The 19,590-nt window shown below is 37.1% G+C and overlaps 1 protein-coding gene across 1 annotated transcript in view; it reads left to right on the top strand.

Moving 5' to 3' along the window:
* The window catches only part of FMN1 (formin 1), a 1,985,060-nt gene that overhangs the window by 1,155,227 nt on the left and 810,243 nt on the right, over positions 1-19,590 (top strand). Inside the window, exon 7 of the mRNA XM_044074155.1 lies at positions 10,999-11,060. Within this exon, the coding sequence (XP_043930090.1) occupies positions 10,999-11,060 (62 nt within the window). The remainder of the gene's footprint in view (positions 1-10,998; positions 11,061-19,590) is intronic.

Below are 19,590 nucleotides of genomic sequence, written 5' to 3'. Positions count from 1 at the left end.
CACACACACACACACACACGAAAAAAAATATATATATATATATATAGATATTTACATATAGAAAAAATTGTGTGTGTGTATATATATATATATATATATATATATATATATATATATATATATATATATATATATATATATATATATATATATATATATATATATATATATTTATAGTGTAGGTGTGTTGATTTGTGTTGTGTTTGTGTATGTAGTGTGGGTAGGATAGTGTATGTGTTGTGTGGTGTATATATGTTCGTGATTTTGTATTTCATGGTTTTGGGATTTTGAATGTTCCCCTTTTATGGTTTCGAGATACTGAAATTCGAGATTTCAGTATTTCGAAATTATAAAGAGGAACCATATAAATATATATGTATAGAGCTATAGGGCGGCCACAGTGGTGCAGCGGTTAGCATTGCCGCCTCACAGCAAGAGGTTCTTCAGTTTGATCCTCGGCTGGGGTGCCTTCTGTGCGGAGTCTGCGTGTCCTCCCTGTGGTCGTGTGGGTTTCCTCTGGGTGCTCCGGTTTCCTCCCACATCCCAAAAACATGCTGTAGGTGGATTGGACACTCTAAATTGCCCTATGTGTGAGTGTGTGCATGTGCGTGCCTTCTGTGGAAGGTTGGGCACCGGGCTGGCAACTCGACACCGTAAAACTCCACTGCCAATCATTGAGCAGACAGGTGATCCGCTGTGGTGACCCCTGACTGGGAAAAGCCGAAAGAAGAAGATATAAATATATATGTATGTATGTGTATATGTGTATATATATGGTTCCCCTTCACAAGATCAAATTACTGAAAGCTTGAAATTCATAAGCTCGAGCCCAGAATCTCGAGCTTTCAGTAACTCGAAATTGTGAAGGGAAGCGTTTAAAGTAAAAAAAAAAAAACAGAGATATACTTACGTCTATGCCTGGAGCCAGGTCCCCCTGCATCGTTTCTGGTTTTATGTGCGAGTTGTGTGACTGGACTTCATTCTCCCATTATGCGCTTATGCATATAGCATGGAACGGAAGATTTCCCTTTTCCTCGCTGAAGTGCGATCTCGAAGTTGGTATATTTAAATAGGGGGGTGCAGGGGGGCATATATATAATATATGTATGTATGTATGTGTGTGTGTATATAAAAAAAAAAAAAAAAAAAAATATATATATATATATATATATATATATATATATATATAGAGAGAGAGAGAGAGACACAGTTGTGTGTGTGTCTATATAGATATATATATAAATATATAGATATAGATATATATATATATATATATATATATATATATATATATATATATATATATATATATATATGTGTGTGTGTGTGAATATATATATATATATATATATATATATATATGTGTGAATATATATATATATATATATATATATGTGTGTGTGTGTGTATATATATATATATATACAGTGCATATAACAAATTTACACACCCCTGTTAAAATGCCAGGTTTTTGTGATAGAAAAAATGAGACCATAATAAATCATTTCAAAACTTTTCCCACCTTTAATGTGACCTATAACCTGTACAATTCAACTGAAAATCAAACATCTGTTGGGGGAAAACTATAAAAAAAATGTACAATAAGCTGGTTGCATAAGTTTGCACACCCTTAAAGCTAATACTTTGTTGACGCACCTTTTGATTTAATTACAACATTCTGTGTTCTTGGGTAGGAGTCTATGAGCATGGCAGATCTTGACTTGGCAAAATTTGCCCACTCTTCCTTGCAAAAGTGCTCCAAATCTGTCACATTGCGAGGGCATCTCTTGTGCACAGCCCTCTTCAGGACACCCCACAGATTTTCTATTGGATTTAGGTCTGCAGTCTTAATTTTCTTCTGGTGAAGCCATTTTTTTTGTTGATTTGGATGTATGCTTTTGGTCATTGTCATGTTAAAAGGTGAAATTTGTCTTCATCTTCAGCTTTCTAGCAGATGCCTGAAGGTTTTGGGCCAAAAGTTCAGGTATTTGGAACTGTTCATAATTCCTCCACCTTGATTAAAGCCCCAGTTCCAGCTGAAGAAATGCAACCCCAAAGCATGATACTGCCACCACCTTGCCTCATCATGGGGATCGTGTTCTTTTAGTGATGGGAAGTGTTTTTGCACCAAATTGCCAGATTTGTAACAAACCAAACTGATCTCTGTCATCACTGCCATACTCTCAAGACTCTGAATTGGTTAGAATTCCCACACCACCTTCTATCCTCAACTGCTTGTAATTCACAACAATCCTAACAAGTCCTCCTTATCCCCTAACCTCTCCTTTCTCATCTGTCAGGAGCTCTGGTCAACTACTTATAGAAATATCCAAACCTAAACGATCTGCAAGTCAGAATTGTATACAGTCACACCCCTGCCCTAAACTGGAACAAACTCCCCCTGGCCACACGTACAATACCTCATACACTTGAATTCAAAAGAGCACTCAGAGAACACCTCCAAAACTCCTGGACTTGCCACTGTAAAAAAAAAAAAAAAAAAAAAGAACACCTCCAAAACTCAACATTGAATTTCACTGTCTTACTGAACAGTTAATACTAACCCTGGTGACTCCTAACCCTCCACTTGCACTCTCACCTCTACTCTAAAGAGCTGCTTTACCATCTTCTTGCTCTTTCTACTGCCACCTACAATCATCTACACTCTGTATGCAATATATCATGGAAAATGTAATGTCTTGAGCTATTTATGTTGCAATGTAACAAAAGTATGTAGGAAACTATGTATTTTATTTTGTAGAATGTACTTTTTAGTTATGTGGAGCTTTTCTCCGTGGCCCTCTGCTGGAAAAGGGCTTTGGCTCAGTTGGACTTTCCCGGTCAAAAAATGTCAAATAAATAATAAATAAATAAATGATGGTATTTGATAAGCTTATTTCAGTTTTATGCACAGTTACAGCCCAAATAAATAAAGGTTATCCTTTTTCATCTGTTGTAGGGAAGGGACCTATCCAGAGGCTGTACTATTTTGGCGTTAAGGACTAGGTTTTGAACCCAAAATTGGGTTATTCCTCCCTCCCAGTTAAGAGCCTTCTGGATCAAGATACAAGAGGAATGAAAGGAATTATGTGCCTCTCTTGACAAGCACAAAATATATTCTGATAAATGACATGAGTGGTGGTAGATAATTTTCATCCTTTTACAGTTCACAAAGTAGACGACATTTTCCCTCGTATCCTTCTGCATATTTATTTCTCTTGACATTCATAAGTGCACTTTTGAGTACTTCGTCATGTTACTTATGGTCTCAAGCATGCAGCACATTGGCAGAGACTTGGTTTGGAGGGCTGCACTCACTGTTTCTGGAAGAAATTAAGTTAGAAATTATCAGAGAGGGGCATCAATTTCAATGAGGGGAAGCCTAAACCAGTTGGATCTAAACTGACTGCGATCTGAACATATAGTAGCCATAGTATTGACAGATAAAATACAAATATGTGAATGGTATTATCTGACTGCAGTACAGGGTGGTTATCTGATTCAAGCGTATAGTGCCTTTTTTTGCATACTTCCCGTTAACACCCATACCTCCTTATGGCATCCAGATCTTTTGGGATCTGTCTTCTTTAACTAAGTGACTTATCAGTTGGTAATAGGCAATATTAGAAAGGACAAGGGTTTGTTAACTAGGTGACACTAAGACTGCTAATATAGGATGCCTTGCAGTGGAGAAATTAATCACTGTTTCTCACTTATTCATATTTATGATCATATGTTCATAGACGAAAAAACTAAATGCTGCTGACAGGTATGGTATAAAATACCATGATGAGAAACAGGAAAATTCATTGTCAATATCCATTTATATCACACTGTACTTGAAATACTGCTAGTTGTTAGCAATTATGAAAGTATGCAATATTGCCATATGAACTTGATATTTAAAGAATAAGTGACTTAACTACTGCATGGTCTCTGGTGAAACCTTAGATGATATTGAAGAAAAATGTCTTTGATATTGGTACTTTAAGTTGTACATCTTTGCAGATATTTTCAGCGTTATTTGTATTGCTAATGACACAATTATGCATATTTATTTATTTATTTATTTTTATGTTATTTTACTTTACATTTGTTGACCGGGAATGTCTGACTGAGCTGAGGCCCTTTCTCAGCAGAGGCCCGGGGAGAAAAGCTCCAGTACATACAAGTATAACATTAAGTACATTATTATAGATTTTATACAAGTCAAATACAGCTAAATCTTATACAGATAACAATTGGTTGTACATGTATTAGTTAAGAAGAAAGGAATATAAAGTACAAAAATAAGGTGTTTTTTTCTTTTTATCAAATCAGACTAGTAGTTATGTGATTATTACAGAGAGAAGTACATAGATTGAGGAAAAGTTGAGAATGGAAAGTTTTCAAGGAGGGTTTGAGCATTGGCAGATCCATTTCTTATTGAAATATTCCTTTAGTGTTAGTTTAAACTGGGATGTGCCTGTGTTCGAATCTCGAGGGGAAGTTTGTTCCATTCAGTAGAAGGGCGGTAGCTATATACGTTTTGTCCTGCTTTAGATTTGGGCTTGTAGATTTTTAGAAGGTCTTGGGAAGAGCTACGGAGGTTTCTTGTAGGAGCATAGTGGGAGATAATAGAGTGTAAGGCTGGACAGAAAGATGACTGATATAGGATTGATTGTATGGTTTGGAGCTGAGAGAGGAGGAGGAGTTAGGGCATTTCAAGCCAGTTTAAGTATTTTAGTGAGAGACAGTGGTGAGATCTGTAGGGTTGTTGGGTTGCAAATCTAGTTACTTTGTGATAAGTAGTCTGACGTCTAGCAAGGAGAGAGGAGTTAAGGTTAATAAGAATTTGAGAGCAATATGTTAAGCAGGGAAGAAGATAGGCGTGAGTGAGGGCTATTATAGCTTCCTGAGTAAGACATTTGTTATTTCTATATAGTAGACCGAGCTTAAGGTGGGGTTTCCTGATGCAATTATTTATGTGGAGATCAAATTTTAGTTGGTCATTAGGGTTGCCCCCTTTTCAAGTACCCAAAGTGGGACATTTTTGTTACAAATTTCAGATTTTGCAGGCCAAAACATACCCATGGCCAGTACAAAGGACAGAACTTCACATTTTTGCCTAAATAAAAGCTTATTCTTGTAACATTGTTGTTGCTTATTCTGTTTCTTATAACATTTAGGTGTTTCAGATACAGAATAACTGTTTTATGCAACTATTACATAAAATATAGGAAATAATTTTGCCCAAAAATCTCAGGACATTTGCCATTTTTACAATTTTTTGCAGGACACAACTGCCCAAAGAGGGACTGTCCCTCGCAAAGTGGTACAGGTGGGAACCCTATTGGTCATCGATTGTAATACCAAGGAGTTTTGAGCTTGATTTGGCTACAATTGGTGTCTTATTGAGTGACTGGATAGTGAAGGAGGTCTTGATGTGGTTAGCTGTTTTAGGGAGAAAGAGTAGGAGTTTCGTTTTTTTAGGGTTTAGGATGAGTTGATTGTTGGAGAGACATGTTTCTACTGAGTTAAAAGATGACTGGATAGCTGTTAAGAGTTCTGAGTGAGAGTTAGTTATAGTTATAACTGTAGAGTCATCAGCATATTGTATAATAGAGGAGTGTGGGCAGGAGGTATAAAGCAAGTTTGTGAAGATGTTGAAAAGTAATGGCCCTAAAATGGATCCTTGAGGGACTTCCATTTGTATTTGTACTGGAGTTGATAGAGCAGTATCCCATTTTACAGATTGGAATCTGTCTCTAAGATAGCTTTCAAACCATGCTACTGTATCAGGAGAGAAATTGAGTTTGGATAGTTTGTTTAGTAGTAGAGTGAGAGACCGTATCGAAGGCCTTAGAGAGGTCAAGGAAGAGACAGGAGATAAGTTTATGGTTATCTTTGGCCAAGGAAATAGTATTAAGAAAGGATAGGAGTGCCATATATGTACTATATGTTTTCTTATTTCTGTAAATATCTAAATAAATGTGCTCAGAAAATAAGTTCTTGCTGTCATGTGAAAGCTTATGTTTGGTTAACCAAAGTGTTCTAATAATATATATCTATATTTTATATTATCCAAGATAAAGCAATTTGTGAAAGTTTAGCAAAAAATATAATTCTGGGTTTGTGTGAATTAACAATATATTATAGTATTTATGGAAAACTATGAATGCACTATTGTCACTGCAAAGAGCACTTCTTAGTGATAACATTGCTATTTGTACAGTTTTAATAGCTTTTATTGTTCACAAAACATTTACATTTGTTTATCTTGTGCCTTTAAGTTGATTTTTCAGAAAATGCTGTGGAATGCAAGGATGCATGTAGGCTGCTAGAGGTGTGACATTCCATACCACACAGGTGTTAATAAGTTAAGATGATTCAGTAATGTAGAAGGAACTGGCATTTCATGACTTTTGATATGGTACATTGCTGGATGAAACCACCAACCAGATAATTCATTTTGTCAGTGCTGATGGCATGGTAAAGATTCCCAGAAGACTTTTGCTTTCAAAGCGGTCATCTTTACATCTTAGAGGATATCACCGTTATTAGAGACCAAAGTTTGGGGAAACTGCTGTGTAATCTACAGAGGATTGCAGCTTGCTTTGCTCACTATTTCCAGCATTTATATACTAGTCTGTGAGGGAGAGGATGCTGCTAAGCACCTCAAGGCTTGCATAAAGTCAGTTACTTCACCTAGGTTATAGTCTACTAAGGCAAATTTATTTTTGTATCCGAGAATGCTCTGGACTTTGATAGACCCTCCATTTTGTTGTACCGGTGAGTGGGATTAGGAGGTCTCTGGACTCTTGTCCAGTCTGGTTGATTTTGTGGCAGAAGCCATTATAGTGTCATTATTTAAACCTGAAAAGATCTATTAAATGTGGTGCCATACAAGTCTCTCTCTCTTGCCAAGATGAGACCAAACGTCTGTCTAAATGTTAGATTCAAGGCTGGACAAGGTCTTTTCTCCCTAATGTGTATGAATCAGGTTAGTTCGGTCAAAGGTAAGTAATCTGACTCTTGCCTTCTGGTGGTAACAAATGTTTCAGAATGTCAGATCTTTATGGTAAGCATTGTGACTTTTCTTTTTATAAGGTAAAAAACATTCCATAGAATCAAATGGGATTTTTCTGTAGCTATCCCATGTGTCATGAACTTCCTTTAGATTTAAAGTGGTGTGTGTTGAATCTGTATGAATCCATCCATGTGGCTTAGATGCAATGTGGTGCTCTCAATTTCCTTCCATTTATTTATACTTGTCCTAAAACTGCAGTTACAGAGTACTGAGACAGAACAGGACATTTTAGTTTTATACAAGTGCAAAACTTTATACAAATTCAGTGTTAAAGTAAACAAAACCCTATTGTTCTGGTTAAGGTTTGTGTTATTTTTGTCTGTTTTTCAACTTATGTTTGAATGTTGGTGTCCAGCAATTCCATCAGAGTGGGTGGAGTCATAGTATGCATGCAAATGTTATGTTAAGTAACATCCGGATTTTTGGCCAGTTGTACCTACTTTTCATGGGCCTTTGCCCAGATTTTTGATGTCGAGAGGCATGAGTCATAAACACATACACGGAGATGTGGTTCAAGGATGTGGAGAGCACCCCAGCCATACTAGGTTACTCCTCCTTCCACAAACTGAAGGCATGAAAAGTAGAGGAGGTGGGTGTATGAATATTCATTAAAGATAAACACACCTCATGATTGGTTAAACAGTACAATTCCCTGGAGATCCTTCAGGTGCAATTAACTGTTGGTAGGACACCTGTTCAAGTCATTGCCAGCTACAGGACCCCTCCATGAATCAGGACACCCACTCTGCCTGTTTGGATCTACTTGAGTCTATCAAGATACATCCAAACACCATGGTTTTGAGTGACTTTAACTACCCATCCATTGACTGGGTAAATTACTCATGCTCAAACTCACTTGCCCAAAGGTTCATCTACTTCATTAACTCCAGTTCCCTGGACCAGGTGGTTGACACCCCCACAAGGGGTGCCAGCATCCTGGATCTGGTGCTTAACAATCCGTTGACAACTGTAGCACCCCCCCCCCCTTGTGAAGTCTTCCCTGGTGAGAAATGACCACAAATCAGTCTCATTTGAAGTAACTGTCCCACCTGACCCCCCCCCCCCACAAGCAACTAAACTAAAAAAAAAAACACTTCTCCAAAGCAGATTATAACCTCTTACAGGATAGTATAAAAAGCTTCACTACACTTCCCCCCTCAGATGGAACTGGCAACTATGCCGAGATCTACACCAATGATAAATACCTGTATAACTGCATTGCCTCAGCCGTACCTGATAGGACCCAAAACAAGCTCCTCAAGGAAGAGCAAATTTGCCTGGTGGACAACTGCCATTAGCAAGCTTTACAATAAGAGGAAGAAATGACTATTTAAGAGTAAGAAGGAGTGAGCCCAAAACCTGGAAACACTACCTCCTCAGCTTAAACAAGTGAATGAGACTTCTTGTTAAATCCTTCAAAGCAAACTATGAATCCAGATTAGCTTCCTCAACTAAAGACAACCATAAGGCTTTCTTTACTTACATCTGTAACCTAAAAGGAAAGACACATATTTGTTCGAACTGGTAGTTAATGATACCACATATACTGAGCCTGTGGACATAGCTAACCTGTTGGCTGACAGGTTCTGTGAAAACTTGACTCCCATGTCCTGACACAAGTACCCCATGACATCCCTACCACCTGCCCCCTACCTTGCATCTCCAAAGAGCAGGTTGTAAATGCCCTCTCTAAGGCCAAAAACACAGCAACAGTGGGACCTCATAACATCCCAGTCTGTGTCCTACATGGGCTCCAACAAGAATTAGCAACACCATTGTGTACTCTTTTCAATCCTAGTATAAGTGCTGGCTTTATCTCAGCTGAATGGAAAATGGCCACTATTATTTCCTTGCAAAAAGCTGGTGCTTCCACTGACTCCTGGAACTCTAGACCTATTAACCTGACTAACCTTATCTGCAAGGCCATGGAGCGAATCATCATGGACCTTGTCAACAAAGATATAGGTAATCTCCAAACACTTGTCCCTACTCAGTTTGGATTTGTCAAAGGGAGATCATGCCTGTTAAACCTGGTGGATGTCTTCAAGGCAGTCACCAAGGCCCTGGACGAAGGGAAATCTGTGCATACAGCCTATCTACACTTAGTCAAGGTGTTTGATGCTATCTCCTGCTCAGGCATCATTGACAAACTCACCCACCTAGGTATCAACCCTTATATCATTAGATGGGTCACAACCTGGCTCACTGATAGAACCCGTGTATTCAAAATAGGGGAAGCCACCTCCAACAGCAGACCTGTAACCAGCGGTGTTCAATAGGAATCAGTCCTGGGATCTCTACTGTTTGGAGTCTATTTCTCCAAAGTACAAGCAAAAACTAAAGGTCTGTGGCTAACAAAGTTTGCTGATGACTGCAAACTGGGAGTGGTCATAGAATCTCCAAATGATGTCAACATCCTACAAAAGGGTCTTACACACAACAAATGTTTGTGCCAAAGTCATGGCCTTAAACTCAATGCAAAAAAATGTATTATCATCCCTTTCAGTAAGGGCAATGTTCCTGCTAACTATCACATCAATAGCAACACCTTAAGTATGCACTCAGTGGCGAGAGACCTGGGCTCACAGGTTGACAGTATCCTTACCTTTGATCACCATGTCTCCACAGTAGTAAGATGGGTATTCTATATTGCTCATCTCCTAGGTAAGGGCATTGCCTCCAGAATAAAAGTTATAACCTCCCTGTACTCTTCCCTCGTCAGTCCAATAATTGAGTACAATGCCCCTTTTGGTATGTACCTTTCCAAGCACCTGCAGCAATTGGAGAGACCAGAAAGGTTCCTCACAAGGTAAATTCAATGTCTTCAATGTCTATCCTGTGTGTATCATCTGAAATCACTGTCATTTTATCCTGTTTCATACAGACTACTCTCAGGTGATCTCTGCCTTGCATACAAGGTGATCTGTTACCCTGTTTTATTGGAAATGCTGCATCTCCGTAAGTCAAATGGTACATGGGTTACTTGCTCTAAAGACCTTAACCTGGTATGTGACATTAATAGAACCTGCTGGAGGGACAGATTTGTCTCCCAGAGGTTGCCACACCTTTGTAACAGATTCCCACTTCATGTCAAACAGAACACCTCATTGGCCCTCTTCAGACACAATCTGGATGATTGGATGGGTAACTGTAAATTCACCCCGGGGTTCCACCTGTGTCCCTCATGAACTGGGGCAATATGTGCTAATTGTGGAAATATGGGTAGAACTTGGTTAGGCTTGTAAGGGCCCTAGGGCCATTAGCCTAGTAAATTCCTATGATTCTGTGGTCCTATGATACACACACACTCAGATTGCACAACAGTACAGAAAAGGACAAATTCATATATAATACACAATTATGTACATCAATGTAATTAATTTAGGTTTAGCAGCATGCATGTGGAAGTTGGCAGGTCTCCAGTTTTGTATTGTGATTGCTAGGTCATTTGGAGCTCTAGCATCACTTAATAAAAATCTGCTAATACATACCGGAGAGTGATGTCAATTGTTGTGCAGCTGGGCATATGCCATCCTTAAGAATATTTGGTCTATAAACATGTAAAATGCTGCTCAGGTCACTACACAATGTTGTGATTTCCTACCCATGGCTAGATCTCCAATACATCTTTCTCACTAAGCTTGCTGAAACAAGCTTCAGATCATTTTGAAATGTTTTTGTGGACATCTTAGGACAAGATACAGTATAACAAAAAATAGCTTGCATAGTGCTCAAAGGTAAGTGGAAAAAGAAATGTGAGAGAAGCAGATCAAAACTACATAAACGTTTTGAATATTCTAGTTGTGTTAATGTCATGAATCATATGGCAAATGCATTAAAGTGACTTGGCATAGAAACTGATAAGTGAAGCAAAAATATTTGCACAGAATACTTTACTGAAAATAATTGGTCATAATTTATGTTTTCAGCAATTTTAAACATGGACAACTCTACAGTAGACCTTGAGACCCTTGAAGCGCTGTTTGAAAATGTAAGTATTAAAGCTAAGAAATGCATGCAAAAAATTATACTAAGTACTGCAGTTAAACAAACTGGAAACTAGACCGTGAAGTGAAATTGCAAGAAAGATGCTTTGTTATTCACAAAAATAACTTCCTTTTATGATCAATGTTTTTTTATTTGGGGTGTTCATGCACTGGCCTGCTGATGTATTTAAATAAGAAACAATGGGCATAACAATCTAACCTTGCATTTTTTTTAAATGAGTGTACGTGTAATGTGCAGTCAACATGAAGCAGATGCTTTCTACTTAATCAACTTGCAAATAAATAAAATAAAATAAATGCCTGTTATTTGTCTTCTAGAAAGATCACACAGATCTCACAGCGTGTTAAAAATCACAATGTTAGAATGATTAAGCAAGGCTATTTTCCTGCTGAGAAGTGAAATGACATAGATTTTGAAGTCAGGATCCTATACTTCTGTCTGAGACTGTCTTGTCTGTGAGGGATTGGTAACATTACCTTTGAATTGGATAGCTCATCATATATTATTTAACAGCTACTTTCCTGCCTAAAAGTAACACATGCTTAATCTATTTAACCTTTCATGTCTGGCATTTCTAGTAATGTCATAAGTTTTCTATTGAGACAAAGATATGAATGATTGCCTAATTTCCTTTTTTTAATTTTGCTTCTAACCCATTGTTAGTTGGTTAGTACCTAAAATTATTAAATGTAACTTAAGAGAATGCTGTAATAATTGCAAGAATTTCAAGTAAACTGCTTCTAAACAGAAATAATTTACTTGCAGTGTTTTCAATTTGAGCAACATTATGTTTGAGACTTTTTCCTGATATGCTTATTTAACATATTTCCCTAACTAATGTGAAATTATAATATTCTCAACTTGTTTTTTTTTTCCGTTTACAGTATATTGCAAAGTATGGTTTACAACATCAGTTGCTCAAACATTAAAATACGCTCAAAATGTTTTTCGAGTGATTTAATTTTAAAATTGTCATAAGTTAATTGTTTAACTGAACACCAGTATGAAATCCTACAGGTGTGTGTGTGTGTGTGTGTGTGTATGTATGTATGTATATATATATATATATATATATATATATATATATATATATATATATATATGTGTTTGTGTGTGCATGCATATATATATATATATATATATATATATATATATATATATATAAATTATTCAGGGACAAAGTAGGGGAACAAAATTCACAGTAGTCGAAGTGCTTGCACGTTATTAGTAAATGCTAGCTGATTTATAAGAATTTTTAATGCATTGAAACCATTTTTCTGAACAGATAATGCTGGTCATTTCTTTAGGCTCATTTATGTTTCCATCATTATGCAGAGTTTGAGAAAATGATGTTTATTATTATGTTATTAAAAGTTCTACTTCCATTGATTATAGTAACAGTAGGACAATTTTCTACCCTTACAAATAAGATAAATCAAGAATACTGCAAAAGCTTTTGACTTCCTTTTTTTCTGAAAGGTAGGTAATTGTTGTCGTATACATCATTGCCCCCAAACTAAAAATGTCCTAGGTTACCCTAGCAGTCCCTCCAAACTAAAAATGTCTTTGGTTACCCTAGCAGTACACCTAAACTAAAAATGTCATAGGTTACCCTAGACTAAATTCTTTAGGTATAAAGGCAGTGGTTTTCATTGTTAGTGACTGTGGCAAATCTTCACCTTCAAAAGATGCATTTAGTTTACTTATATTTAGCTGTAGAGCCAAACTTGTATTCCAAAAGTGTAATTGTATAGTAGCATTTATAATTAAGCTTAATTTTGTCATTCTTAACCTTATTTTATAATGCAAAGCTCGACCTGCATTGATACTTATTGTTTAATAGACTTTGTTGATTTCAGGAGCTTATCATTTTATGTGGGATTTATTTTCTTTTAATTTTAGTGTTATTTTTATACTGTGTTTCTGAAACAAATTTATGGAAGAAAAAATGCATTCTTTTAGAAGTTAAACAATGCATGCTGCTATTTCACTCCCATCAAACTGTTAAATGCCACAGGTGTTTGCAAAATACTACATAACCAACAGATGCCCAGAGAATATACATCTGCAGTACATTTTGATAAACTAGATAAAAGAAAGTGATGCTTCAAATTGTAGTTCTGAAAAAATTTTTACTAAGCACACACACTTTCCAATATCTGCCTCTGCATGAACAAGGCATTTTTGTGGCAGCATCTGTAATTTGTAGACATAGTAAAGCAAAAAAGTTAGATTTTTGTAGTAAAGTAGATTTTGTTTCATATCCCGCTAGTGCAATTTCCATATAAGGGGACAAGTCTGTATCATATGATCTCAAGATCATATGACTGAGAATGAGAAGATACATTTTTGGAAAGTCGAACCAGCTTCTCCTCGGGAAACGTCATTTTTGGGGTTGGGTATTTGTCCTTTCCCCAGTGTTGTGCAATCTTGGAGTTATGTATAGTATGCAGGGGGGTTGGTGGTGCAGGGGGACTTATCCCCCTTCAAAAACACTGTTTGTGTTTCCAGCTTCCAGAGGAGAAACCAAATGGCATTATGTGATCTGATCTTCTTAGTCTTGATCATATTGTTTTGAGATCATATGATAAAGATCTGTTATGGGAGGCAGTTTAAGCACCTTAGTAACAGAAGTTTTTATACATTATTTCAACAGGATGTTTGCATCATAACATAACCTTTGATTTACCTAACCCAGTCAATATTTATTTAGTAGCTTTTGATTAAACGTAAAAATCCACATGGACCCATATATGGAGCCCTGATAAATAAATATAAACAATGTGTAGTTGTCAGCCATTTTCTACTTCTAATGTATATTCTGACAGGCATATTTTTGCAAGTTTATTACTTTTAGCTGATATAAAATAGAGCTAAAGTCCATATTAGTAGCATATGAAGCAGTTTAATATCACAGCTGTCATAAAACCTTGCCTTTAATTTAACTGCTACCTGTCTTTCAGTGGATTAAGAAAGCAATCTTCTTTTTCAGTTTTTTTTTGTTTCTTTTACAGTAGTTTTTTGACATTTTGTTGTTTTGTAGTGATAACTCTTGGCAAAATAGAGATGCAGTGCTAGCATAATATATGAGATGAGTAATTAATACTGACCACAATAAAGCAACTCTGCTCCTTTTACATGCATGTGATGAACTTTATTATGGAGTAAAAATGTCAGTTTGCCACTTTTCTATCCAGGTTATATGAAGTTATCTATGAGGTTAACCACTGGTGGTCATTGACTGTTGTGCATATATTTAGCAGTCGGAGTGTTATAGATTTTAAAGCTTAAACTTGAAGTGTAGTTTTGAAAGACTTGTAACAGAAAGGCAGAGAAAGATGTACAGTTTAATGTTTAAAGGCAACAACACACACAGCATAAAACATTTAAGATGAGGAATATTTTATTTATTTTCCTGCTACCTGAAGATACTCCAGGCTGTGTGGAATATCAGCTGCACATATTCTTGGCTGTGTATATTTGCATGTACAAAGGAAATTCATATGCTGTCTTAGTGAAGCAACAGGAATTTCCCTTTTTGTATTATTCTTTGGTAATGAGTCTTTTGTCTTGTGGTTTTCCATCAACTTTCAACCCTCAGTCTTTTGAAAAACTCCCAAGTAGCTATGAGAGTATGAAGGTACAGGGGAATGTTCAGAAACGCATGACAGCCACAGATTTCCCTTAAAGATGTCTGGAGTAATTTGAGCCCTCATCCCTGTGGCAAACTGCTTTATTATGAGTAAAGATGTTATATCATAGAACAGGACACATGGAGACTGGAGAAGAAATATGAAACAGCTGATTGGTAAAGTATTTATAAGGACAGATGTTTCTTAAAAGAAGGCTGAAATGGACTGATTATTAAAAAGGAAAAAGGAATGGATGCAGTTTACTAAAATGACATTACTAAGAGCCTCAAAATGTGTAGGATAGGGATATGAAAAGAGGAAAAGAGTCTGTATGGCAAATGTCTTATCAGCTTAACAGTTTAGTGCAAGCTAATGGGCTTCTTAACACTCCCGTTGGAAAGATATGGAGTGGAAAGTGATGTATTGGGAAGAAAAATGGAAAAGGACTTAGCCGTAATTGTGCCATATGCTATATAAGTAGGCAATCAGTGAGATGACACAAAGGAAGGGTGACAGCAATTTGGGATACATCATGTAGAAGTTTTCCAAATAAAGGTGTAGGCTACATGAACCTTAGTTCTGTCTGAGTACAAGCAGTGACCTATTAAAATGAATGGTGTGCTACTCTTCAGAACCTTTGCATTTTGTGTGTATCAGTGTTCCTCCTGCCATGTTAAAAATTCAGCAGAAAAACTTTGAGAACTAAAAACTGTGTAGCTATTGTACTGCAGGTCATAGGCAGTGTTAACCAGTTACAAAGACAAAACGTTGTTAACTGATTGATCTGCTGTTATTTTCTATTTTCTTTTTGAAGAGTTGATGAAAACTAATGTATAATTGTTGGATAATACGAACTTCGGCCACAGGTAGGTGCATGACAGTAAACAAACCTGCTTGTCTGCCATAAGGCTGACGCACAAACCAGACGTAACCAAGACGGTGTTGTTTATGGGTCACCTAGGAGCTTACAGGTCTGACATACCACACACTTTTATTACTACAGCGCACCTTATGTGCTTGGGATTTCAGCTGAACTGTGCCATGCCAGCGACCTTATTAAAAGTTGGTGTTTGAGTCTGTTACCATCTGTGGACAATATCAGCTGTTGATTTGCCTTGTATCAAAAACAGTCAAGTACTGCACTTCATCCTGATACTGCTGTGGTGATGCTGAGGTAGCGTTGTCGCCTCACAGTTAGACATTGCCCGTTCGATTCTCAGTTAGAGCGTCTGTGTGTTGACCTGCGTGAATGGGTGTTCCTTCATTGAAGGTTGTGCGTTAGGCCCAGCAAGCCAGCATGTAAAAATCTACTGCCAATCATTAGCGGACCGAAGTTACACTGCGGCGACCCCTAACCGGGAAAAGCCGAAAGACACAACAACTGCACTTCATCCTGATCCAGGTCATCTAATAAAAAAGATCAAAATGTGAAACATTTGCTGTTTATTTACTATTAACTTACCAAAAGCACAAATCCATCTATCCATACTCATCCCATTTTCCCCATTTTGCACCTGGGGTCAAGTTGTCACTTCAACAGTGACAATCATCTCGAGACAATCTACTTTCCAAATAAAACCAATGTGCAAATGATCACAAATGCATATCTGTGGATTTACATTTGCAAACACAGTCCTTACAAATCACAAGCACATTCCATAAAAATAAAATCATAAATTACTCGTAAACCCGTTTAATCTCTACAAATATAAAATTAACTATATTTTTGCATGAAGATTTGCCCCCATACTCCCCCCCCCGATGTGAAAACTCTGCCTTGTACCTTCTTAAAACTCCATGGTCGTACAACCATGTCCAAAGTGCACTCTGTAGCTTGACTGTAGCATAATTCACTTAATGTCACCAGCAACCATTTATGTAGGAAAACCAGCAGTCAACAGGCTAATTATTCAACAAATTAGATAGTAAATATCTAAATTTACTCAGAACTAACATTGAATCTCAGGAGATGAATTAGTAATATGCAGGTTTTAATTGCCAGTTTAAAAATTTAAATCCAAATATATTCTGTTTGAAAAATGTTTGACATTTAATAAAGGTGTTCTATTCATCCCTGACCTTTAGGTTATTTATTTTTCAGATTTTTACCAATTTTTGTAGTTATTGGTTTACATAATTACTTAACCTGTTCTTGCAGGGAGGTTAACCGGTTAATAGAACTGCTATATAAAAACTGTATGAGATACTTTTAACTGAATGATATATAAGGTAACTGGAATTTTAATTGATGTGAGAATCATGCCTGAGAACAAGGCAGATGCTGATATAGGCCATCTTTTCCTTAAAAAAAATATGCAACTGCTTAAAGGTAAACATTCCCTTAGGAAAGGAAAGTACTATGTTATTGTAAATAGTCATTCAGTCTAATTGTTCAAAGTTTTCATAAATACTTGAACACATGGCTACTATTTTGGATCAAACATAAATGATAACATTCATCTTGCTAAGAAAATTGGTCATCCAAGCAGATGTAAATGAAATAAAGGTTTTAATGTAATAGGTACCTTTAAATAAGGAGTTATGACTGCACGTGGTGTTGAGGGATAAAGCCGTAAATATAGTCCAGGTGTTCCGAGTTCAAATAGCAATTTCAATGCTTGATGTTGCAGACAGAGAGGATAGGTGTGCCCTACCTGGGTAGAGTAGTGTGGTGTGCATGTCACAGGACACACACACACACACACACACACGCACTCTGGTTTCCCCTGTGAAAATTGGGGAAGAACCTGTACGGTGCTGGCTGAAGATGAGTAATGCATCCTACTGGTGACAGCCCCATGTGAAACTCATGGGGTGGTTCAAAGATGATGCTCACTGCATGCCCCTCCCTTGGAGTCTTACTGGGTTTGTGCAAGGATGGGGAAAATAGGTGAAACACTCCCTTAGTAGTTGTATGACTGTGTCCAATGATGCCTTGTTCTCCCTGCTGGTCCCAGTCCATAGTCAAAGAAAGCCCATGGGAGATGTGAGAGATTAGTAGACCTGGCAATGAAATGGAGACACTGGGAACAGCTGATATCTGTGAGGGAGCCAAAAAAACTTCAAATTTCACTTAACAAATAAACTTGTATGAATGCCTATTTGTTTATCAATGTATTGCAGCATTTTGTGAGTAGCAGTAAATTTATTAAGTTCTAGCTAGTGAAGGACAGCTGCAATAACTGGGTATCTGTGATGGAATACCTGTCAAATAAATGATATAACAGGACATTAATGCTTTTAACAAGTCTAATTCTAGCTACGTTAAGAGCACACTTAAGCAAACCAGAAAAAAGCTTAAAGGATCCACTAGGTAGCTCACAGCTGAATATGAACTTAAAATGGCTACTAAAAGTAAAAATAACTACATATTTTTTAATGTAGATCAACAAGCTCCGAATTAATAGCTATCATTGTTCAGAGCTAGTCCACAAAATATAATGCCCATTCTGACCCTAATGAAATCTCAAATATCTTAGCAGGCAAATTTTACTCTCCCCACAGTTAGATTTTCCACAAATTCCTCATTCTCAGCCACACCATTTTATTACAATAGAGCAAGTCCTCACAGACCTCTCAAAAACTAAGAACACCTCATCCACAGGTGCAGTTAACATACCATCATCAACTCCCTTTTTCCCATTTTCTGTATGGTGTCAGGGTGCTGTGTCAACTGTCACATCTCTCTCTCTTCAGTGTTGGTGTCCTACCTTCTTACTGTCCAGCCTGGCTGTCACAGGTCTTCTCTTGCAGAATCCATCCATCTCTTTGCTGGATTCCTTCGAATCCTCTTGCCTTATTCCTATCTGTCCAAAATAATCTTCACCAAACCCCCATCTGTTTTTCTCCACATGTACCCAAACTACCATACTCTGTTCTCTTTGACTTTCTATGCAATTGGAGCTACTTTGGCTTCTGCTCTGGTGTCTTTATTTCTTAATTTCTCCAATAGTGTACATCCAAAAATCCATCTCGGGCACTTCCTCAACTGCTCTGCCTTAACTGCCCAGGTTTCTTTCCCTTTGGGTCCATTTACATACCCTGCAATAATTCTGCCATTGTTTCTGAGATGTTGAACCACTACAGGACTTCCCAAATCAGTTTTCTTTGCACCTTGTCATATGCTTTCTCTAAGTTGAGGAATGTCCAGTTAGACTCTTTCCTCATCTCTGGCTTCTTCTTTACTGTCTGTCTCACTGCAAATATTGAGTTGTTTGTGCTGCATCCTGATCTAAATCCAAACTGCTCATTTCCCATCTTACTTTCTCTATTGTGTATTTGTTCATTAATCACAGAAAACATACCATGTTGCCTGATTATTAGTACCAAGTATGATCGGTCCAGACCCCTTCTTAACCTCTTTAATCTTACACTCGCCACTGGTTACAGTCCTGAAGTTTGGAAAACGGACATTGTAATACCGTTACAGATGGGTGGCCCAAACACACATCATAGTAAATATAGATCCATTATTTGCACTAGCTTCACATGTAAAACTTTGGAATATATCATGTCAGACCTCATTTATTTGGGCATTGATGAGAACATAGTTAACATTTTTTTCAATTTTGCTTTGTTATTGTGAGATCCTGCCTCTTTAACCTCCTCAATATCTTTGAAAAACTCACTGAACGAGTGGATGGTGGTTATGCAGTCCATATACTATACTTGTCAATGCTTAAGGTCTTTGACACTGTTTCTCAACCTAAAATATAGATAGATTTGTAAATATGAGCATAAATTATTGTTGTATAATGATAGCTAACTGGTTGTCTGACAGAACCCATACAGTTAGAGTACCAGGTGCCTCTTCTGAAATTAAAAAAAAAAAGTTATCAGTGGTATACCACAGGACCCAGCACTGGGCCCTACCTGGTTTTG

The sequence above is a fragment of the Protopterus annectens genome, chromosome 6.part0 (genome assembly GCF_019279795.1).
Source record: "Protopterus annectens isolate FY-2018-M chromosome 6.part0, PAN1.0, whole genome shotgun sequence".
In the NCBI taxonomy this organism is placed as follows: Eukaryota; Metazoa; Chordata; order Ceratodontiformes; family Protopteridae; genus Protopterus; species Protopterus annectens.
Note: the sequence above shows the minus strand (reverse complement) of the source record. Positions and strands in the feature narration are given on the sequence as shown.